Here is a 24,409-nt window from a genome sequence, read left to right as displayed (position 1 = left end):
GCATAGAAAAACTTGTTGAAACATGCAAGACCAGGTTTCAGGTGCAGTCTGAGCGCGGCCAGTTCATTTTAATCCAATATGTACACCGAAGTTAAAGAACTCGTGAACTTCCTCGCAAAGTACTTAATCGGAAGGATTCCTCGTCGTCCAGTGAGTTTCTTTCTTTCATAGATTGAACAATAGTTAAACGTGTAACGTTTGTTCCCATGGAAAAACTCCCTTCTTATAGGCGAGCCTCTTCACCTGCCAACTTGCAAATTTTCTGATCTGTCGATTTCGCGAACATAAATGGGATTTGAATGAACCGTCGAAAGGCATTGTTTCAAAAAAAAAAAACAATATTATCGACAAGTTCACTGTGAAATAAGAAAATTTCAGATGAGCAGCATCGGGTAGTGAGATCGAAAGTCAACGGATTCACAGATCAGCTGATAATTTCAGCTGCTACAGAGATGGGACTATGTCCTGACGAAGTGTTGGAATGCCTCCCAGGTTAGAAAAGTTCCCGTCATTGGAAACTTCGTATGATGAAACGCCTCTTTCGAAAACAGCGTTTGTGATAATTTTCAATGTTGAGGTGTTGATGTGGTAAACAGAGTTTAGGACATGCTTGCAAGTTTTACACGAAAACATGAGATACTTCAAAAAAATGTAGCGAACAGACAATAAGAGCGGCGTACTAATCAATCCACCCAACAAAACTGTTCTTTACACTTATGGGATTAACTAACTGAAAAGAAAAGGAAGTAGATCAAACTCTTTACGTCAATATGAGATATTAAATCCGCTTCAAGGAGTCTCATCTCATCAATTCAAAAGATGTGAAGAGTTGCATTGTCGGGTAAATTAGTGTGTCTGGCACCCCTGATACATCGGCCTTCTCTATTTATGGAGTGTTTTCCGCTTTTGCTATTGTACTTGCAATCCACGTCACGAACACTATTTAATTCTGGAGAAAACCCACCACATCAAAGATTTTTGCGAACCCTGTCTCTTAATATCATAAACATGCTCTATAAGATACGCTCTCACGCAGGCGCTATTGCTGCTGCTATACTCCGCCGAAGACAGTAGCTATCGCCAGCATCGTTCGCTGATGCTCAATCTGTGTCCATAAGTAATGAAATTGTTATCGCCAGCGAAAGCCCAACTGAGTTAGGTCGAGGTAGCTAGGTCAACTCACCTACATCCGCAGTTCGCGCGGTCCGACCTCGATTCCAACCGCTGTCTCCACCGCGCCGCTTAGAGCGCAACTGCGCCGTCCTTCATGTCGTTTTAACCCAACTATACTCCCTTCCTTCCCTGAACTCGAAATCAGCTACCCTTAACACTACATTGTTATGAGTGGATTCTCCTCATCTGTATTCGTCGGAGAATTGGTAAAAACCGAAACGTTTCGTAGGTTCAGCCCACTTTACATAGTCGGATCAAAACGACACGAAGTCTGGTGTAGCTGCGCAAGCGGCTGTGCTTGAAGCGGCGCGGTGGGAGCTAGCGATTGCGATCGAGGAGGGACCATCACCAGCTTCACTCGGACTGCTAGGAATGTTAAACACCAGTATGCGAAGAGAGAAGACAGAAATCGAGACGAGGATAAGAACCACAACCGTTCTCCAGAAGGTAATCAAAACAAGCCAGCGAAATTTGTAGAAATTCGAAGAGATGTTATTCTCACCAGTAGTGGCAATAGATGGGTAAAGTTGTGAACTCTGCGGGCAGTCTAAAGCGAAGCTGTTGGGGGGAAGGGAGGTCAAAAGTTCTGAAAGCGGCGAGGTGAAGTTCACAGCCGCGCTTCATGTCCTTTTGACATGACCATAATTGAGTCTGCTGGGACCCTAAAATCCAAGCATTAGTTCTGGGGGATTTATGACATGCAGGCTAAAGATGCTAAGATAAAAAGAGAAAGATGGAGCTTCCAGAAGTAAGAGTGCCGTTGAGTGCAATGATATCCATCCTATGATGCTTGATCTGGTACGGAAAATCCGGTTATGAGTGGCACAGCAACAGCACTCTCCAAAATCTCACGAATTTGCTGACTATCGGCGCCCTAGCTGTCTATTAATCCCTTTTGGCGGGCTGCACTCGCGATCAATAGTCACCAAACTCACAGAAGCGCCAGGAAGGTGTCAGAAACTCTAGTGACAACTTGGATTATTTCTTGTGAATTTCGCATTCAAAAAAAAACTAATACTTGGAATAACTATTCGAGGATGCGACGCATTCGCATCCTACGTCAGAACTAACGCATTTTCATCAACAACACGCATCGATCCGCGAAGAGTCAGTGGTATAGTAGAGTCAGAACGATTGAAGCACGTATGCGATTGCGTACGCGGCTTCTCTCGAGGCGCTTCGGTGCAGCGTAGCGGTTAGGAGCGTGGTGAAACACTGCCTGCCACCACTCATCGTTGCAGTTTGCGACGGTCCCACCTTGGTTCCAACTGCTGCCTTCACCGCGCCGTTTCGAGCGCGTACGCAAATGCACCCCAACTACAGTCGTGATTCATGTCGTTTTGACACGACTATAATTGTCCTTCCTAATCTTTTTCGAGTATCCATTTGCTGTGGAATGTGATGCGAACAGCTGAACCCTCAACTCTTCCCCATAGCTGCTGTGTCAAATGTATCCTGTAGTAGAGCATTTAAAGAGCGATCTAAATACAGTCGGGTCAAAAAGACACGAAGCGCGATGCATTGCGTACGTGCTCGAAAAGGCTCGGTGAAGGAAGCAGTCGGAACTGAAGTGGGAAAATCGTAAACTGCTGCGATGTGTGGTGCCAGCAGGGGTACCAGTACGCCCCTAACCGCTCCGTTACACCGCACCGCCTCGAGAAAACCCTTGTACGCAATAGCACCGTACTTCATGTCGTTTTGACCCTACTATAAGTAAAAATAGACATAGCTCTACATTCTACATAATTACTTGCTGCAACGGTCTGATGCAAAAGTTTGAAAACAGTCGTTAGTTAGTAATAACGAAGTAGCTACAACTGATCAAATTGGGAAAACACAAATCCGTAAAGGTAGATTTCGTAGGAATTATAGGAATCGCTCCACCGTGACGTCCAACCTGAATAAGACTAAAGTTTACAGTTGGCTCAAAACGTCATGATCCCGGTGCGGTTGTGTAACCAGCCTTATTCGAAGCGGCTAGAGCTAGCGGTTGGGATCAAGGTGAATCGCATCGCGAGCTGCAGTATATCCATGGAGAGTATTCTTGTAGACGCGATTGCGCCTGAATGTTGTGCAATTGCCTGAGAGGCTGCGCTCCACGTGACGTAGTGGGGCCGTTACTCATATCAACACTTCGATTGAAGACAGCGAGGTTATCACCTCGAGGGTAATCACATTACGCACTTGTACGTAGCTTCAACTCGTTTTTATCCGAACGTAGAATGTTCGGCAGTACCGTCAGGAAGTGTGAGGAGGTGGGACGAAGATAACCAGAAGACGAAGAAGTCAGGTCCACTCTTTCCTAAAAGGCCGGTTTTGTTAAGAATCACTTCGAAGAATATTACATTTGTTTACCTACGTTACTAGAGCGACTTTCCCAAAATTATATAGTTCCATTTCTTTCGGTACACGCTTTGTAGAACTACAATTCGCTACCTTTTCTCTTTTTTTTTTGTTACTGGTTACTGTTGGAATGTGCCAAACCACTTGTAATCTTTACCAGTTATTCACGTTAATGTTCGTTTCAGACAATATCTTATTATTCGCGAATCCAGGAGAAGTGTTTTATCGAGCAGGAGAAAATGCAGCCGCTGTCCCTATTTGGACGGGCGAAAAAGGAGTTGATCCAGACATTAGGTATTGCTCCTGACTGCTGACTCCCAAAATTATGAACTCCCAGTTATTTCTTTAAGTTACTGCTCTTTACCTGCGTTCGTCACTAATCCGGCATGTGCTGCTGCGTCACCAACATCGAATATGGGAGCAGCTGGAAAGCCATTTTACGTGGGCAGATCTCGCAAAACTGATGCAGGTCGTTGTTTTCTATATCTGTAGCAGTGCAATCACATAAGGTTAGTGTACTAGCATAAAGTCATAGACTAGTTATAGCTTTCGAAATTGAAGACGCGTACGTGCAACTAAAGCTAGAACCTGCTCATTCAGCTAGCACTGACGACAACGTCCTTCTTCCACAGTCAGTAAGTGCATTCAAAATCTTTATTGCTAATAAGTTTTCTGGGCCTACCGCATTACTATTCCATTCTAGCTAATGAGCACACAATATCACCTTCACCTAAAATACTTCTAGTCAACAGAAAATGAATTTCAACAACAAACCCTATTGCAGGACTTGATGATGTTTTCGTATACACCAAAGAATCATGTCTCTTATACTATCAAAGAGTTCTCGGCAACGCGATTTGGCAGTCATCGACAACGACCTGACCATGATGTGATGAAACGCATTCAGAGACAGGCAGCTAACCGTGGGGCAGGATTTCCCACTAATTCAGGTGAGCTTCTTCTTTCAGCAGACTTTGACGCTGTGGCATTTACTGGCAAGCACTCTTACTCCAACAGGTTCGAACAGTTCAAAAACGCGTACGGGTTTGCTTGAAGCTGGCGATGGACCTGAACTAAAGAACACGGCTGCTCCTAGACCTACGTTTCCGAAATCGTCAACAAGCCAAGGAGATACTACGGTATATTCTTTTTGTGTTATGATCTTTTAAAACACATGTTTTGTTTTCCTATTTTCGCTACCAATCATTATGGACGAAATGGTATCAGTCATTCGCGTCTTCCAATCCCCTAACTCCCACAAACTTATAAGATCAACGGATTTTCCTTCCCTTGCTGAACTATGACCAAGACTTATGAAGCATGACAAAAGTATTGTTCTTAATGAAGGGAGTGACTTACTTACTCTGACTTAATCGGCGGGCTGATGTCATCGCTTGACGCGATTACCCGCATCTTCGCAGAGGTGTGCCGTCCTTGAACACAGCTCTGCCCAACCCTCTTCTGCGAGAGCTTGCACAGAATCAATCCATTCGTCGCTATTCCATATTCTGCGAAACGTTACGCCTGAACTGCCTTTCCACGCCGAGCATCGTCAGCTCCTCTTTCACCACCTCAGTCCAGAACTTCCATTTTCGGCCAGGTGGCTTTTTCCAGCTCGAACCCGACAAACTCGTTGAATAAGGCGATCTGCTGGTCTCCTTAATATATGATCAAAGAAGCGAAGACGATTTACTTTAGCCTTTCAATGACGGTGCAAGATATCTTCCACGTGTCATCCGCCGGTATACCACATCAATTTGTGCGTAAAGATCTTCATTGTGGCATACCCTAGGCCAAATGTAGCCAAGTAGCCGTCTAAGCAGCTTTCGTTCTGTGTAATCAAGCCTCTCCATCACCGTAGATGGTGCTGCCTAAGTCTCCGATCCGTACATCATGATGGGGCGAATTGCGGATAGGTAGACTCGCAGCTTGACTTCGTTGGTGATGGTAGTCGACCACAGGCATTTCGTTGAGGAGTTAAATGCAGAAGTGACCTTAGCGCATCTGGCGCTGAACATCTCTCTCGTAGCTGCCATGGAGAGAGTATTCGGAATATTGTAATTCCTGCACAGAAATACCAGAGTGGTACTATAGGAGGAGGAGGATTGAGTACGAGGCTATGCACTACGGCTAATCAGTAGTTATTCAAAAATTTTTAGGAACGTAGGGAAGAAAATTATACGAAAACAATCCACTACAAAGAAAACAAGCGGTTTTGTTTTTTCAACCCTCCGTGAGAATTCTTTCTTATGTTGCTTATAATTGCATGGTTTTCGGTTATTTTAGCTAAAACCGTGTGCTGAACAATTGCTGTCTTGTATTTCTATAAAGTTTCTCATAAATATGCCGGATAATGAAAGTAACATGCAGCACACGGTTCAATCCAAGAATGTCTCATACAGTGCTCGAAGCTCACTTCCCGGTCATCAAGCCCAGAATAATGTATTAACTAACATTCTTTAATCTTTCTACGCAAAGGATTTCTACGATGCACGGTGCGACATAAAATTGCTGCAGATGGCTGACATTGAGACTCTGAAGACTCTCACATCAGAACAACGTGAGGCACTCGTAAACATCATTCGAAATAGTTCTATGCGTAAGTCAAATTCTTCTTCTTACGAACTCTATCAAGATCCAAAATTGCTCAAGAACTGTTTTAGTGGATCACTCACTGAGCCATCTACAGCAAGCGCTAGTAGGTCCACAAGTTGTTCACAACGCTGGACTTCCAAGACTACCTACTATTAGTTTGTTTGTTCCTACGTCACTTTTTTTTGGGAATTCATTGGTTGTATATTTGACTTCCGAAGATGAAGGGGTAGTATAGATTTTTGGCTTTTGCCGTTTCGAAGAAAGAATCATCAGAAATATGCAACCTCAAGAGCTGCGCTGTATTAATCTGTGTTTGTATGTTTCCCTTTTGTAGGTCCGGTTACAACTAGTGTAACGACTCCAAGCATTGCTGAATTAGCATTTTCCCACTACGGAACGGTTAGTCTCTTCTTCGTGTCACAGCTTATTTCATAACCTCTCTTTAAAGAACCCAATTACTACTGCTGCGTCTGCACTCTCTCGCCGTCACAATGCGAAACGTCGTTCAAGCAACCATAATTCGTCGTGGATTGTTTGAGCTTTGAACTTATGGAACTATGTGAGCCGTCACTACATTTATTCTTGGGAAGAATGGAGTTATACGTAATCAAACTTCTCATCTTATCAGTTGTGTGAATAAATAATGGTTACTATTTCAACAAAACAGTATATCAAAATGCGCTCAATTACACATGATAATTTGCGAAACTGACTGGTGAAATGGGGTTTCTGTAAATAGTTTCTATAGCAGTGTAAAAACGACATGAAACTCGGTGCAATTGTGTATGCTGCTGCGCTCGGAGCGGGTGCGATGCTACGTAACGTAAGATCGGGAGAGGACCCTTGCTAGTGGCAGTTACCGTTGCAGTTTGCGATGGTCTCACCTCGATCCCAACCGCTCCGTTTCGAGCGCAGCCATTTATGGTTGCGCCGAAATGAAATGAAGCGGACTGTTGCGTAAGCGGCTGCGCTTGAAGCGGCGCGGTGGACCGTAGCGGTTGCGTATCGTGTAAGGATCCTCGCTACCGCCACCCATCTCTGCAGTTCGCCATGGTCCCACCTCGATATCAACCGCTGTTTCCACCGCACTGCTTCGAGCGCAGCCGCTTACGCAACTGTCCGGGCTTCCTGTCGTTTCGACCCGATTATAAGCAATGCACCGAGCTTCATTTCGTTTTGACCCGACCACAGCTCTCTTCTAATCCTTTGAAAGGTGCTTAAAATTGTGTACTGTGTCACATGTTGATGATATGTTTCATCATCGACAAAAATGTGGTTCGTATCATTATTCGAAAAAGAAAAACCAGCAATCCACACATTTTATTCGGAACTAATTTAATTAATTGTTCGTTTATCCATATGATAGCAAAAAGAAGGTTCTGTACAGATTTCTTGTTTCATATTGGCTCATGACATCAATGTGACTGTCGTAATGAAGATGAGTTGTGAATGACATAATTCATGCAATTTTCTGGAATTTACATTATTTCGGAATGAGTCGGCGGCTGTTTTCGCGGCATTGATTTAGAGTGGTGATATACGTGCGCACAAAAAAGTAGCACTTCCAATCGATGCCTAAGTACTTTAGAGATCATTTTGAACTGCACAATTAGCGTGACCACCACCTGCTTGACAAAACTCATCATAAAACGACACCAATGGAAACGTACAGCAGTTCTTCTATGTCGTTGGCGTACTGAACCAATGCTTTCTGTAATGAGTGCAGTAACTGGAGAAGACGGAAGTAAATTGGCTATCTTCTCTTCCAACTGAAATTACAGAGAATTGTAACACAGATACCCTGAGTTTTCTTCTAAAAACGTACCCCTGCGTAATCCGCACGAAATACCCCAGGAAGTTTATTAAGAGAGAAATTTTTTGCCTCAGGTGGTGCGTATTTCTTAGAAAGAGCATCAAGTGAATGGTTGATATCCTTCATTGTTGGCCGATAATCTGGATTTTGCACCCTAAGCGCATAACAGTCATGGATTTGTTCTACTTAGTGGACTGAACAAAAATATTCTAAAATGTTTTACCATATTTCGGCTGCAATACATGGGATTTCTCGCGGCACATGTTGAGGAAAAACAGGCATTTTACAACGTCGAATCATTGTTGCAATCTTTTTTGCTGGTTCGTCCTTCCATGGTTTTTCACCTTGATTAAAGATCTGGAATGCAAAGGAGCGCTCCAAACGGGGCAAAAATCTCTTCGCTAACCAGAGAACCATTCAAGTCAGAATGAGAGAGAAGAGGCCATAAACTATGTCAAAGCTCATGGCCATGTAGGTACTGAGGATGAGTCCCGTTCATATTTCTCGAATCAGATAAGTGGAAAAATGGTAGAAGCGGGCTTCTTGCCTAAGGGTTCGCTTTTATTACTACGTTTGGATTATGAAGAAGGCAGTGAGAAGGCACCTACCTACCTACCTAAAGGCACCCCACCAATCTGAGGTGGTATGGATTTGCGATGGCTAATGACTATATGGTGTCGTAGATTCCAGAAACGGGTGGGATAACGCCCATTTCTTCCTAGTCACCGTAAAAAAAAACGGCTGGGAAAGTGCGGCGCGTGCACAAGTGTGGGGCGCTCCAGTAGAACTCGTTGTGGAAAATAGCGTCCCGGAACGCCCAATGAGTTCTACTGGGGCGCGCCACACTTGTGCACACGCCGCACTTTCCCGGCCGTTTTTTTTACGGTGACTAGGAAGAAATGGGCGTTATCCCACCCGTTCACCTGTTTCTGCAATCTACGACACCACATAGTCATTAGCTAATGGAAATCCCTACCACCCCAAATTCGTGGGGTGATGCTTTTAATCAAGGAGCAGTCAGCAACGCGTTAACGTTAAGTCCTATGATCAGTTCTTCCTATCAACTATTATGGGGTGACACCTTCGACAGTTATGTGGTATTTCAAAGCATGTTTCCCTAAGCTGCAATCTTGTTCCACTCTTTCACGCCACTACAACCTTCTGACGATATTATGCCCGTCTAGCCATATGTCGACAAGTCATGGGATTCCACTTTTTGCCTCATCTCAAAACTGATTGCGATGAACCAACAACTGTAAGTACTCACATAGTTATAGTCGGGTCGAAACGACATGAAGCGCGTTGCAGTTGCGTAAACGGCTGCGCTCCAAGCAACGCGGTGGAGTCGAACTGGAACCATTTCGAACTGCAGCAATGAGAGCGCTAGCATGGGCCTCACTCGATCCCAACCGCTGCGCTCTACCGCACCTCTTCGAGCGCACTCGCTTAAAGGCATCACCCCACGAATCTGAGGTGGTGCAGATTTCAGGTGGAGTATTCTTATAAGAGATAGTAGATTATGGAAAGGAAGGCGATTCCATCCATTTCTTCCTAATTGCCGTAAAAAACGGCCCGTAAGATACGGCTTCAGGCGTTCTGGCGCACTATTTTCAACAAGGAGTTCGACTGGAGCGCGCCAGCTTTGTGCGGCGCCTCATCTTCTAGGCCGTTTTTTACGGCAATTAGGAAGAAATGGATGGAATCACCCTCCTCTTCATAATCTACTACCCCCTATAAGAATACTCCACCTGAAATCCGTGTCACCCCAGATTCGTGGAGTGATGCCTTTGAGCAACTGCGCGGTGCTTGATGTCGTTTTCACCCGACTATAGTCATGGCTCCATAAGTCATATTTTTCATATTTTTTCTCATTTCAGATTGGAAGACGTTCATAGCTTTATGTTTGATGACACAAAAAGCATAATGGCAGGGTGTGTATTCCGTCATCGAATGATACTGCGCTGCATGTAGTAAGGACGGGGTACAGACGGATACACAGATTGAGCCTCTAATTTCATAGTATATTAAAGCTTACCTCGTACAACAACATGCCAAATGACCAAACGTCTGACTTTTTGCTAAATTTCATTGGCCGACGCAACGACTCCGGGGCCATCCACCTGCGTGGGAAACATTTAGCCTATTGTGTGCTATAGTTCATACTTTATCTTTATATACGAACTAACCATATCAAGTAGTCTGTTATAACAAGCAAAAGGAAAAGAATTGTGTTATTGCTGATAGATATTCAAATGTGTAATCACCTGATATGACTATGACTAGGAGGGGCAAAAGAGGCGGTTTGGAGTCGCTTCCAACATACAAGGTGTGTTTGTCCACTCCGGAAGGACGTAAAATTTCAACACATACCCGTGGGACTTGAGACTTGAAACTTACCCATGGGTTTTGAAATTAAGACATAGTATTGAGCAACAGTCCCTCGACTCTGGAGGAAAGCCTTGTACGATAGAACCAGAAAAGACGAAGTTGCAAGAGTTCTAGATTATCGAAATGGAGAACGACTGAGGCACTGATGATCTGTGCATTCAACGTGTGTACGCTTGCATCGAAGAGACCATCGATGACCTGATGATGCAAGCCACGAAGATTAACCACGCTACGTCATCGGACAAACTGAGACGAGAACACGCCACCCTCTGAACGCCGAATATGGAACTGGAGAAGTTCTGTTCCTAGGAACATTTAATAGTAGAGGAGTTGGTGGAGTTGGTGTTCTTTGCCATAGTCGTGTAGACTATGGCAAAGAACATTGATTCTTTCGAAAAACGAATGACCCGAAGCGGACGAGAAGATGTGGTCCAGGTCAGCTGGGATTATCTTTGCCGATAGTCCAATTTTGCCTTATTTTTACGCTCCAAAATCATGCTACGATGAAAAGGTAGGAGTCGAAGCTTTCTAGATTGAATTATAGAAGTTCTACAGAGAAGACTGTACTTTCTATAAGGTCATTGTTGGTGATTTCCACGCCGAAGTTTGCCCCACAAGAACGTCCATACATGAATATACTCCGTGAGATATATTGAACTTCACGACTACAATTTTTCCATTCTGCAATAATGTCACAATCGACGTGAAGAGAGGGATTCGACACATTGGGACAATCTCATCCAGAACTTTCACTGCCATTCTCAACAACGCGAAGATTGGAATAGGATAACTTTGCAGTGAAGTTTGCTGGTCCGTGGCTACACCATCTGCGCTTTACTGATAACATATAGCATCAGAACGAAAATAACGAATGATGCTGGCCAAATCCGACGAAGCATGTGGAAGCATCAGTCTCTAGCTGAATCTGCAAAAGGCGATGTTCATCAGAAACGGTCTCAGATGCCCCATTTACGCTCAGCGGTACGAACATGTCCAAACGTGCCATATCTGGGTCGGGAAATAAACACGAAAAACTACCTGACCTTCTACCTGGCCAGGAGAAAACGAGCTGTTTGTGAAACGTATAGGAATATCGAGGGGGAACAAGACCAGAAACACCCAGTTCTTTGCTCACCTTTTCAACAACACCCTACTTCCCGCTTTGAGCTATGCTTCAAAAACCTGGGCTCTTCGCAAGTATTTGAGTGAGTATTTTGTTTCAAGCAAGTGAAGGACCGAATTCGAAGTTCTGTCCTACGTCAGCGATCGAAAGCTAGAGACGTATTCGCCAAGGGAACCAACATAAGGTGGGCTGGACACGTGATGTATTCCCGCAACAACGGTTGAACAAGAGCAGTGACCGGCTGGGTTCCAAACGACGGACTACGGGAGCGACATTAGACGCACTACAGGAAGAGCACAGACTGATGGTCAGATTTCTTCAGAAAGTCATAAAAGAAAATTTTGTGATGCTGTTCTTTGTGACCCACACGGAACCACTGGGCGACTCTCGCACGCGACCGGGAGTAGTGGAAGAATGACTAGCACATCGACCAACAACTGGAGTCAAGATGATCAAGGCGATCAAGGTGATCTAATCACATCATCCAACGCAACAACATTGACATAACCACAAAAAATTAGCTAGGGCTATATTTTGCTAGACTTTGAGCGTTTCTGAGTTCATTGATCCTTATATGTTGATGGAAGTGCTTTAATTTTGCCTCAACACACTTCATCGCGATATACAAGACGGATAAATCTTGTATCATAATCTGATATTCATAACAGTTTTTATGGTATACTCTCACCTCAAGTACCAGCTCGGCTTTGTCTCAATCTAGTTCTGGTACAAAGTGTGTCTTAAGATGGTGCTGAGCTGAAGTTGGTACAGCTGCGTAAGCGGTTGCGCTGGACGTAACATGGTGGAGTTAGCGGCTGCGATCAAGACAGGAACTTCGCTTTCTGCACTGCTACTGTACAATAATTGTACTACCTTACGCAAGTGGAAACGGAAAATACTAATTTTTGTCCCCGCCATTCAAAATTATTATAATACAACGACCCATCCTGGGGAATAATTTCCCGGTTTCAAAAAATTCCACGAGATTGCTTCTTCTCTCGTCAGCTAGACTTGTCCGAGTTAATGAAAACTTTAGGGAGCAGAATTGCCGTGAAGATTTGATAATGTGATTCTAATGATCGATTACTTGTTCTCGTTGGACTTACCGGAGAGGTATTTGTGGAGCAGGCTCATCAAGAACAATACCATCCATCTTTTCTAGCTGATCAGCCGTTTTTGACAAACCGAAGTCGGAGATTTTGATCCTACCTGCGACATTCAATTTTGTTAGTGCTGCTATAGTCGGGTTAAAACGACTTGATGCTCGGTACAATTGCTTAAGCGACTACTCTCAAAACGGCGCGTACTTGTTTAGGATTGATTTGCGACCGTTCACTGGAGCTAGGAACCTCGATCCTAACCTCTACGCTCCACCGCACCGCTTCGAGTGCAGCCGTTTACGCAGTTGCACCGAGCTTCATGTCGCCTTAACCTGACTATAGCTCTTCCTTCCCGAAGGCATTTCATACCAGTCGCCCAAGACCCTTTCCTACCCCCAAATCGTTGCCGTCTATGTCGCAAAAGTATGAAAGGTTTGTTATTAATCAGGACGGCCTCTCTCTATTTTCAGACAAGAACAGAAACTAGATCATGCCACACAACTATCCGTCTTGTGAATTTTCACGCAAAAAATTATATTATGAGAAGATAAAAGGATAACGGTCCAACCTTTCGATGAAATCAGACAATTTCGCGCTGCCAAATCCCGATGAATGCAGTTCTTCCGGTGCAAAAATCTCATCCCTCGAGCAGCCTGCCAACAGGATTATCAGCATTGACACTACAGAGTGTATGAATAAAAATAAAACACCACCTCTAGGGCATAAACAATACGTTCACCGACTTCTATCTCGTCTTTCTGTGTTATAAGATGCGTTTGCAAATTACCACCTGGACAATATTCCATGACAACTAGTACTGGGGGGTGGGCGCATGCTACTCCATATAGCTGAAGTTGAGAATTGAGGACTTTATTATTTGTTTTGTCTTCAAGAAAGGAGATTAAAACCTCAACGATGTGGCGGTGCGCATAATAGCTCATCATTTCTGCCTCGGCAAGCATCGAACCTCTTGCTTCCTTTTCTTCCGTGGAATCCCTAGTTGATCCAAGTCCTCCATGACTCACCTAAAAAATGAACGATATCGAAGGAAACTTGAAATGCTTTAATAATGACGGCTATTTCGGCTACCTTGATGGCAACAGTTATTTTTTCTTCATGAGTTCTAAAATAAATTCCTTTGAAGACATAGGAAAAATTGCCAGTGCCGATAAGGTCCTAGACTAAATAATCATTCTTTTTTTGAATATCAAGGTGTTTTATGATAGTACTAACCTTCGTGCGATCGAACACCACACTTTCATGTTTTATTATCCATGACGGTCTCGCTTTCGCATGCCGCAATTTTGCATTTCCAGGCAGAGAATGCTTCTAAATGGCTGAAGTCACTGCCCTTAGTCCGCCCTTCAAAGCAGTATAAATCTACTTTGTAGTAATTTAGAAGATCTTGTATCCTCTTGAATTGTAGGGTGCTCCTACTAGAATTTTCAAACTTCCCAAGTTCCCACATGTTGGATTCGTTTCTGAAACTATACCCACTGGAACCCTAAAACATTCGGAACAAATTATCCAAAATCCCACCTAAGAGTTAAGTTGATCATCTTTCTATTTTCGTTAAGAACAGATACTACAATTTCCGGTTCACGTCGTGAATCTGTGGCACGAACTACGAAATCTCCTGGCTCGTTAAGTAGATTACTAAATGGAGGAGAAATTACCAACGGTTCCAAAATGTCTTGGGTATAGCTAACACAACTGACGCGACATCTTTTCGTGGACGGAAGCCGTGATAACATACTTGATCTTCCAATTCTTTGGTTGCCTGTATTCCCAATATATAGCTCGTGAAAGACGAAAAAGTGTTTACAAAAAGCGATTCGGAGCTATTCTTAACTGAAGTTTGGATTTCCAAAATACGTGTATGGTCTTTTTTAAACTATACCTTTCACAAGGATCAGGAACAGTAATAAACTTTTTTAATGAAGCGCTACTCTTGACGATGCAAGACGTAGTTAGGTGAGACATGTATTTATCCCAGCAAAACAAGGCTTCTACGTACTTGGCTACCGCAGGTTTTTGAATGTACACGTGTTGAGTCTGATATAATCGGGTTAGAACCACCTAAAGATCGGTGCGCTTACGCAAGCGGCTGCGATGGTGGCTGCGCGATTGGGATCGAAGGGGGGCCTTTGCCACAGTCCGAATGAAGCTAGCAACGGTTCCACTTCCATTCAAACCGCCAGCTCCACTGCACCGCTTCGAGTACGGCTGCTTACGCAATTCAACACCGGCTTCAACTCTTTTGGCGACGGCGTTGGTGAAGGGAAAATTCCCCAGCCGTATTATTATAATGCGACTGCGTAAACATAATACTTCCACAACGGTTTGCCGCCTCATAGTGGCATGGATCTGACTCTGGGCGTCGAAGTGCGACTTGGCTTTCCTCGTGCGGTGAAGCGTAGCGGTTAGGAGCGTACTGGAACCCTTGCTGGGACTACTCATCGTTGCAGTTTGCGATGATCCCACCTCGGTTCCAACTGCTGCCTCCACCGGGCCGTTTCGAGCGCGTACGCAAACGGTACGTACGCAGCGGGCTTCATGTCGTTTTGACCCGTCCACATATACTGTCCGAGAATAAGCAGTACAAGAGCTCGCCAACTCATTTTCTTCAACTTGAAAAAAGTTCTCAAATTAGTTGAGACAGAAGTGGCCAACTGGATCATGCCATCATATTCGTTCTGCTGATAACATTATTTTTAAGACAACAAAACATCATAAAAGCGGCACGAATGTGTGCCGAATTGCAAGTGGGATTATGCGCTTGAAGCTGAACATTGGGAAGACGATGTTCACGAAAAACCTATGATTCCCGCCGAGTCGTTGTTAATGCAAAATGGTCCTCGATAATAGGACTGGTCAGGAAATTTACAACTTAGATTGCAGAAAAGGGCACGGTGAAGCAAACGAAGAACATCCAGCTCTGCATCCACCTCTTTATCACTATGGATTCTTCTTTATGATTCTGACCGAATGTGAATGATGAAAATGAAAATGATAAAAATTAATGAATGAACGTCCCTTTTAGGGTCGGAGCGCTCCGACACTGGAGGCGGAGCAATCTCGCGGCTGAGTTCATAAGAGCGTACTCATAGAACGTACGAGGAGGACCCTACCTCGTTGACGTCCTGCACCTGTGGTGCTGCTCTGGCACCAGGAATCGTGGACGCCGAGCACGAGTTCAACGCGAGTCTCTCGACAGAGTGACGGCTACACTAAGGTTACTGTTGCGTGTTCCGTGAGTTGAGTGCCGCTTCCAGGGTGACGCTCACTTAAAATTACAGAAACATTAGCGACAGTGAAGAAGAATGGAAATTGGATCGAGGTCATCGTGCGGTCCACTGGAAGAGTGAAACATCACTTTTTTAGAATTCAGCGAAAGAATTCAGAGTTCTTTTTCATCGGAGATCAGAGGAAAACCCTAGAGGAACTGACACCTGTAACCATTGGAACTGTAGTTTCCGTAAGCAATCACTTCTCTCTAGGACGACAAAAGAAACTTTCCTAAACGTAGGCATAGGCGTTCCTCATGGTCTCCGGAGCTCCGATGATGGTGGTGAGGAAACAGTAAAATATAGTAGGGTCGAAGCAACGATGAAGACAACATTCGGCATCTCTTTTCCTGTCGCAGCGGTAGTTCACTAGTTAGGGATATTTCTTACCGGTGGAACTTCAGAAACATTTTGTTAGTGGGGCAGACACTTCTTCTAGAGACACCGTATCAGGAAATTGACGATCTCTCATGGACAATATAAAACTCGTGGTGTGGGTTACGAGTATGAGCGTTCACCAGTGTTTGTTCACGGTCAATTCCTCCCAATCGTCCTGAGAAATTACATTGAAAATAGCTCACAGACGCCGTGCGGAAGAAGAGTATAGGGTGTTGTAGAAGTTCCCCGCGCCATTTTTCAGGACGACTGGGTGGACTGAGCGTGAACACGCTCATACTCGTAATCTACCCACCGAGCTCTATAATATTACCGTCAATATCGACAATTTTGTGACACTCGCTGGCGTTAAAGGCATCACTCCACGAATCTAACGTAGAATTCTATACGGAGGCGTAGACTGGAAAAACGGATGGGATCTCGCTCATGCCTCCCTGCATCAGTGTAAACAGACGGCTTCAAAACGCGGTTCCTTACGACTTCCTCTATTGCAACGCCCCATCCTTGCGCCCCGCCCCCGCCTGCGATTCGTCGAAAATCCATTCGGACGCCTCGCCTGGGCAATTCATTTCACTTCACAAATGCCTTCAAGGTAAAGATTTTTCGTTTATTTCTCACCCAATGCGTTCTTTACAAAGATGTCCCGTAAGATACTCAGCGCAGCAATTATTACTGATACCTTCCTGAGGAGAGGTGAAGAACAAACATTCCAAAGTTGTAGAATTACAGTGAACCCACACTTGGAGGTAGGATATTGTTTTCTGATTGAACTCGTTTTCTGCATATTCCTCTAATTGAATCTGATCGATTTTGCTGAAGAAAGCAGTATTACAACAGGTTACGCAGGAACCAGTACCACGAGTTGAAGACGATGGTACCTTTCGAAGAGATACAATACTTTTCAATTTTTGCTTAAATTTTAGCAAATGGCTGCGTTTGCTACTGCTCCGTTTGATTTGAATTCCAGATTCGCGGCTTTTTATATCTTTTCCCAACCATTCCGCATTGCTTTCCTTATACATATGTTCAGGTGCATTTGATAGGTAATCATGAACTATGTTTTGATCCGCGACGCATGTTCCCGCTTCCGTCTCATCATCTCTGGTCGTCCCGGGTGCTTCATTTGCTTCATATAGTTCTTTATTCTGAAAATGTAATGGTTTATCCATAGGATCAGAACTAAACTCAATCAATCAGTGCATCTGAGGACTTAATCAGTGCATCTTTGCATACTTCCCTGACTAAATTTACAAATCAAGGATATTCATTAGTTTGGTTTTCTTGACAAGTTCGCAAGAATGCTGCCTATGAGGTTCTTCGAGTCATTCGTCAAATCCCTCTTTGGATTATAAGTTATCACCAGCAGCCGCTTTGCAAATGGGATAGATTTAAAGGCATCACCCACGAATCTGGAGTGGTACGGATTTCCGGTGGAGTATTCGTATGCGAGGTTGTATATTATGGGGAGGAGGGTGATTCGGTCCATTTCTCGCTAATTGCCGTCGAAAACGGCCCGGAAGATACGGCTTCAAGCGTTCCGGCGCACTATTCTCTACATGTTTGATTGGAGCGCGCCAACTTTGTGCATGCGCCGCATCTTCCGGGTCCGTTTTTACGGCAGTTAGGAAGAAATGGACGGAATCACACCCCTCTCCATAGTCTCCCATCCCGTATACGAATACTCCACCTGAAATCCGCACCACCTCAGATTCGTGGTATGCTGCCTTTAAAGACAGCACACCATGAATCTGACGTGTTTTGGATTTCTCACAGAAAGCTTCTATACGGGGTCGTAGATTGCGAAAAATCACGTGGTTTCCCTCATCCTTCGTGATCGTCGTAAGAAACGGCATGGGAATAACTTTAGTTCATACGAGGTGCGTTGGAACGTGCCTCTATGTACAAGTTCCGTTCCCTTCACCAGTCTATTCCTTCGTTTGACTTGAATAGGCTGATGAGGAGACCTTTAATCCTCGAAGGCTCGCTCGTTGATGAAGCGCGTGCACAAATGTGGCGCGCTGCAATTCAAGTCGTCGTAAAAAAAAAACGGCAGTTTCTAGGCCGTTTTTACAGCGACTACGGAGAGATGAGCGGAACCACCTGGTTTTTCGCAACCTGCGATCTGATATTGAAGCTTCTCATCGGAAATCCTCGCCAGGTCAGATTCGTAGCACGTTCCCATTAACGACCACTTATGGCTAGCAGCGAAACGAACAATCTTTGTGCTCTAGGGACGTTTTTTTGCGCGCCCAAGTACAAGCCAAAGAGGGCACGCCCGGCCCCCTCCCAACTAACTTATCACTAAGTTTTCCTGATAAGGTACTAGGAACATTGCAGGGTTCTAATCACGACAGAATAGAACAATCAGCACGGCCTGAAAGTGGTTGCAATTACGTAAGCAGTTGCGCTCGGAACGTCGCTATAGAACTAGTGGTTGGGATCGAGGTGGGAGCATCGCTCAGTTCACTCATACACGAGTGATGCTCGAAGCAAGGACCTATCAATCCCAACTGCTACGCTCCGCCGCGTGCCTACGCGCCCACGCTGTTAGCGATCAGGATTTCAGTTTTGATGAGTGCTGACTGTATGCAGGGTGATCGTAACGACTCCCAGCACTAGCCTACAAACAGTGATACTTATAAGAAATGAAGTAGTCCCCGTTAAAGACATCACCCCACGAATCTGAAGTGGTGCAGATTTCAGGTGGAGTATTCGTATACGGGATGGGAGACTATAGAGAGGAGGGTGATTCCGTTCATTTCTTCCTAATTGCCCTAAAAAAACGGCCCGGAAGATACGGCGCCGCACAAGGCTGGCGCGCTCCAGTCGCACTTCTTGTAGAAAATAGTGCGCCAGAACGCCCGAAGCCGTATCTTCTGGGCCGTTTTTTACGGCAATTAAGAAGAAATGGACGGAATCACCCCCTCTCCATAGTCTCCCATCCCGTACACGAATACTCCACTTGAAATCCGTATCATCTCAGATTCGTGGAGTGATGCCTTTAACTACAGTGGACTGTAATGGCAGCCAGGGACGTAACCATTAAAACGTTGACATGCATTAGCAACCGAATGTTTGAGCGCGCACTGATCCCTTAAAACCCTCGTATCTTTACAGTGCGGTCGTTGCGTCATTTCATTGGTGCACACTGGCGAATGTATAAATGAACCTTATCAATAGCCAGTGGAGTATTCTACTGTTTTAACCTTTACTGTGTAGTGAAGTGAGTTGTACCTGCATCTAGAAACGTCGAAGCTATGAAAGCTCTAATAAGTCTCTAACTACCCACTTTTTGAAAGACGTTGTACATTCTTTTTCTTTTGAAATTTCGCTCGGAATTAAAAATCTTGGACTACTTTCACCTCTTTAACATCCAGAAGTAGGACAAAAAGAAAACGTGTTCCTGTGAGGGACAGCGATTATAAGAACGACAACAAAAAAGCCAACATCACGAAAAAGAGTAGCATACATGATCTCAGCGATAAAAGCGCGAGCTGAGGGAGTAAAGTAATTTCACATTGCAAAAATTAGGTTCCAACAATCTCAGCTCCCTCAAAGTCTTCCCATATATAGCAGTGAGGTTGTCCCATTTCTTTTTCCATTCTTCTAGACATCCTTGGAAAAGCCTATTACTAATTTCAGAGATTCTAAATGCAGAGATATCATTGCGGGTATTCTCACTACCTTATCTTGAATCCTCTCTTTTGAAAGCTGCTCTTTTGTATTTTCTCTCTTTTTTTCATCTGCCTTCTCTTGGGTTTCCTGCTCCACCGAAGTCATATCACGTAATGTATCTACGGATTTTCTATCCTTTCTCTTTTCTTTCTTCCTTTTGGTCTTCGTTTTCAGCTCCTTTTCGACTGCCTCATCTGCTGTTTCTTCGCTTAGTCTTCTACTTTCCTTTCTCCCCTCTGTCTTCTTTTGGCCCTTCACCTTTCGCTCTTTTGCGACAAACTCCTGTGTTTCTTCCTCGCTTAGTCTTCTAGGTTCCTCTTCCTCTAGTATCTTCTTTTTGTTCTTCAACTTCGTCTCCTTTGTGGACAGCTCCTGCGTAACTTCATCTTCGCTTAGTTTTCTCACCATTGCTAGTACAAAAATGATTTCTGTATGCATCTCAGGGGTTTATATACTCAGCTGATGATATCTAAGCCGACGACTATCAATTTTTTGCTGCAAAAGCGGTCGTTTACACCAAAATCGCAAAAATTCTCATCTATCTCTCTTCTATTTCTTGTTACTTTTATTGGCGTAAGAATGGCACGCCGACGCCACGCAGTAGGTTCAAAAGATCTGGGGAAGAAATGCATGAGACGACTAAAAATCATCCACTTGCTATAACGAGTCGTAGTAGTGTACTCAATTTATGCCCATTGCTACTTCTTTATAACACACTTCCGTCAGATGCGTCAGAACGCCTTGCAAACACACACGTGCGCACACCTTCTCCAGTAGTAACCAGCAGCTTATGCGATATGATGTGAGTCGCTCGCTTCTATTTATAACCAGTCTGAACGTCCAGCTAACACCGGACATCAAACTTCTGGTGCACGCTTCGTCCCCTTCACTGATCAATACAATACGTTTCGTTCACTTCGAGTTTTTGTGCGGTACTGTCCCATGGAACCCGTCCTACCTCATGATAACGGTTATTGGAGTCGGTGCACCATTCGAGCACACACAAACGTGACAGAATAAGCCTGTTATTATATAGCATAATATAACGACATTCTATAACTCATTCTTTTTCAAATTGTATTAACATCATTCTGCATTAATTTGGAAAAGAAGAATGGTGCTCGAATAAAATCAACGTTTTTAGATTCTACTGGTATCAAGGGAATACATAGATGAAATCAAGTTTGAACTACTTTTTTTAGTCGTCGAGTAACATTTTTATCAAAAAGACTGCAAGCTCCTTCATCAGCAATTATTTTTCAGGGGAAGGTAGTGTTGTAACAGTAACAGTTCTGAATCTATAGCAGAAGATACAGATAAAGCTCCACAAAGCTCCGATAGACAGACATTGACACTTCGCGGCACTTCAGCTATCTTAGTTGGGTACTTCATATTGTAACGTAGAATAAAATGTATTGAAATACTTCGAACATCGGCCGTTCGATACGCTTGCCGAACGTTTCATACAAACTATCACGAAGATCATATTCATGGACATGTAAAAGATGCCTCATGAAACCCAGCCTCAGAAACGAGCTGGATTCCCTCAAGGTTTTTGCTGCATGGACTCAGAACGTGTTGAGCGACATCGAGGCTTCAAGGGAATACTGTCAACCCCTTGACCTAATCTTCCTTGACTTTGAGAAAAAAGGGGCGTAATATTGATGGTCACATCATTCGGTCATTCGTCTCATATCTTCGTTTCGCGAACGACATCGTTTTCTCTTCAAGAAGTCTCACTGAGACAGAGACGATGAGGAATTAAACGAACACGGAAGAGAATAGGATTGCTAATAAATAGAACGAAGATATAGTTCATGAAGAACGTGTTCTGCGAGGGTGGAGGAATACAAATTGAAGGCTCCCAAATCGTGGATACTTCTCCATCTAGATGGCTCGGATATTTCATGAGTATGGGGACGACTTGAAGGAGGAAGTGAAAAGAGATATGAGAAGGCAGAAGGCGGCACCCGCTAGGAATGCTACGGACTAACTGACAGACCAAAACATAGGTGACCATTTGTTTGACTCGACAGTTCTTCTGGAACTTTGTTAGGCAGCGGATACGTGGGCGGACACTGCTCTCACATCTAGGAAGCTAATTATTACCCACAGAGCCCTTGAGAGATGTCTTTTAAAGCTTAGTCGGGGCTCACACCATCTAGCCGGTTTTAAGCAGCTCCGATTTAAAGGCATCATCCCACGAATCTAAGGTGGTACGGATTTCAGGTGGAGTATTCGTATACGGGATGGGAGACTATGGAGAAGGGGGTGATTCCGTCCATTTCTTCCTAACTGTCGTAAAAAACGGCCCGGAAGATACGGTTTTCAGGCGTAATGGCACACTACTTTCTACAGGGAGTTCAACTGGAGCGCGCCAGCCTTGTGCGGCACCGCATCTTCCGGGCCGTTTTTTTACGGCGATTAGGAAGAAATGGACGGAATCACCCCCCCCCCCCCCCCCCACCCCTCTCCATAGTTTCCCATCCCGTATACGAATACTCCACCTGAAATCTGCACCACCTCAGATTCGTGGGGTGATGCCTTTAAGAGAAATGACCCGTATTCGGGACCAGACAGAATACGTATCCAAAGATACGCATATATGAATCGGGCATAGGATCAAGCGTTTTAATGGGACACGATTCCATCGAAGACGACCATTTAGAGATTATACGAGATTATATGTTGGTGATATTCGAGCACGAAGGACAGGCAGCATCGAACCACTCACTCCCTATGGATTTTGCTGCAAAAGTAATTGGAACCACTTAAGGCCGAAACCGTTCTTGACGAGAAGTGAGAGATTGCGGCCCACTTCTGGCCGGTATGGAAACTAATACATAGAAATCATGGGATATATTATCGTTTTTAGCCAAGATTTGATAAAATCCCTGTCATTCGAAGTCCACATGCTGAGGTGGAAATTTATAGTCGCATTCAATCCGAGGTTTCTCTGCGTTACGGTGCAAGAAAGTGGTAACTAGCACTTCCGTAGGAGGCTGTGAATTTAACTTTCTCATCCAACAAGTACTAGCAACTCTTCATCACAACTTTTATTTTTTAAGAAAAAACACGTCATTCGTTAGTTAGTTGGGTCAAAACAATATGAAACACGGTCCAGTTGCGTAAGGCTGCCCCCAGAGTTCAGAGCCGCGCGGGTCTGAACTCTGCGGGTAAAATAAGCTATTGGCAGGTGGGACCATCGCGAGCTGCAGCAATGAACGATGGCACCAGTGGTCCCCACTCGGCCCTAACCGCTGCGCTCCACCGCACCGCTTCGAGCACAACCGCATGCGCAACTACACCGTGATTCATGCCGTTTTGGCTCTACTATACTAGGGTTATCCATAAGTAGTCAACTATTATTAGTGTGCAATATTTGCTTCAGTATGGTTCAGAGCGTGAATGCATAAAGACGTGTATTGTATGGCAACATTGCAACCTTGACTTTGTGACAATTAAATTCAAACGTTCTTATTACACCATTGTAAAAAGGCGTACAATCGCCCCGCTAAAGAACATTTGCGTGATTGCGTGTTGTTTCATTTTCGGGTGTTAATGCACGGTTGCAACAAAGAAAATTTTTGATATTTATGGAGACGTATCGAATGTCAATAAGTGCCAACGCTGGTTTGGAAACTTTTCCAGCGGTGATTTTGACTTGTCTGATAGCGATCGAACTGGACGGCCTGATGAGTTTGATAATGACGCTTTAAAATCACTAGTGAAACTGATCCCAAACTGAGTATCGAGGAAATGGCAAACACTCGTCAGGGTAATCGGTCAACAGTGCAAGGATATCTTCACGAAATTTGGAAGGTTTGCAGGCGGGATATATGGGTTCCGCATCTACTGCAGGACGATAATGCCAGGCCGCAGCAACATTAACCCAGGAAAAACTAAGGCAGCTGGGCTGGGAAGTTTTACCACATCCCCCATATTCTCCAAACTTAGCACCATCCGAATTTCATTTATATCGGTCATGTGAAACGTTCCCTAAGGAAAAAAATTTTCAAAAATATCGATGAATTACGAGCTCTCAAGAATCATATTTTTTTTCAAATGAAACGAACAGAGGATGCTTTCAAATTATGTCTATATTATACAGGTATCGAAGGGGTGATTGAAACTACCAGCAAAATGGCAAAAGGTCCCGAATAACGATGGAGATTACAAAATCGCTAAAGATAAAATTAAATGTAAGTGAATTCGTTTTTTTCTCTTGGCACTGAAATAATTGATCGCCTACGGCTACCCCTAATATATTTACTTATTTATTTGAGAACACCAATAGGTGTGCCATAAAACAGGAGCAATGAACAGCCGAAGTCACTAGAATTTCGCCCATATTTTGTACGGAAAGTTTGCTCCTTCATAGCACATTGTGCGATGAGTTGACACGCCATCTTCCTGCTACAGAAAGTGAGAAAACCTCACGCGAGATCCTTTTCGCAAGCTCAGGGTAGAACAATGGTTAACAGGACAACAATTTACTTGGAACCCCTTATTTTTA

General features: G+C 44.2%; 2 protein-coding genes across 4 annotated transcripts; one reads left to right on the top strand and one right to left on the bottom strand.

The window, feature by feature from the left end:
- Positions 1-78: 78 nt before the first annotated feature.
- On the top strand, positions 79-6,649 carry RB195_005174 (uncharacterized protein; the record flags this gene model as incomplete). 3 transcript variants are annotated; one of them, XM_064177515.1, is made up of 12 exons in its annotated part: positions 79-150; positions 230-314; positions 379-492; positions 3,702-3,810; positions 3,867-3,985; positions 4,063-4,151; positions 4,301-4,466; positions 4,534-4,655; positions 6,034-6,115; positions 6,180-6,266; positions 6,446-6,510; positions 6,560-6,649. In XM_064177515.1, the coding sequence occupies 12 exons, from the start codon at positions 79-81 to the stop codon at positions 6,647-6,649; spliced, it is 1,200 nt and encodes a 399-aa protein (XP_064034638.1). The 3 variants fall into 3 exon arrangements, with proteins under 3 accessions (XP_064034638.1, XP_064034639.1, XP_064034640.1); XM_064177514.1 differs by having other exon boundaries at positions 5,995-6,115; XM_064177513.1 differs by lacking the exons at positions 79-150; positions 230-314 and having other exon boundaries at positions 453-492.
- A 921-nt stretch (positions 6,650-7,570) lies between these two features.
- On the bottom strand, positions 7,571-20,301 carry RB195_005173 (uncharacterized protein; the record flags this gene model as incomplete). Its single annotated transcript, XM_064177512.1, has 17 exons — positions 7,571-7,582; positions 7,782-7,880; positions 7,937-8,078; positions 8,148-8,281; positions 9,960-10,044; positions 12,542-12,644; positions 13,104-13,188; positions 13,249-13,383; positions 13,444-13,560; positions 13,625-13,711; positions 13,769-13,864; positions 13,920-14,016; positions 14,075-14,191; positions 14,254-14,315; positions 16,957-17,031; positions 17,097-17,363; positions 19,903-20,301. The coding sequence occupies 17 exons, from the start codon at positions 20,299-20,301 to the stop codon at positions 7,571-7,573; spliced, it is 2,112 nt and encodes a 703-aa protein (XP_064034637.1).
- Positions 20,302-24,409: the final 4,108 nt, after the last annotated feature.

This window comes from Necator americanus, chromosome I (assembly GCF_031761385.1).
Source record: "Necator americanus strain Aroian chromosome I, whole genome shotgun sequence".
In the NCBI taxonomy this organism is placed as follows: domain Eukaryota; kingdom Metazoa; phylum Nematoda; class Chromadorea; order Rhabditida; family Ancylostomatidae; genus Necator; species Necator americanus.
This window is presented reverse-complemented; position numbering and strand designations above follow the sequence as displayed.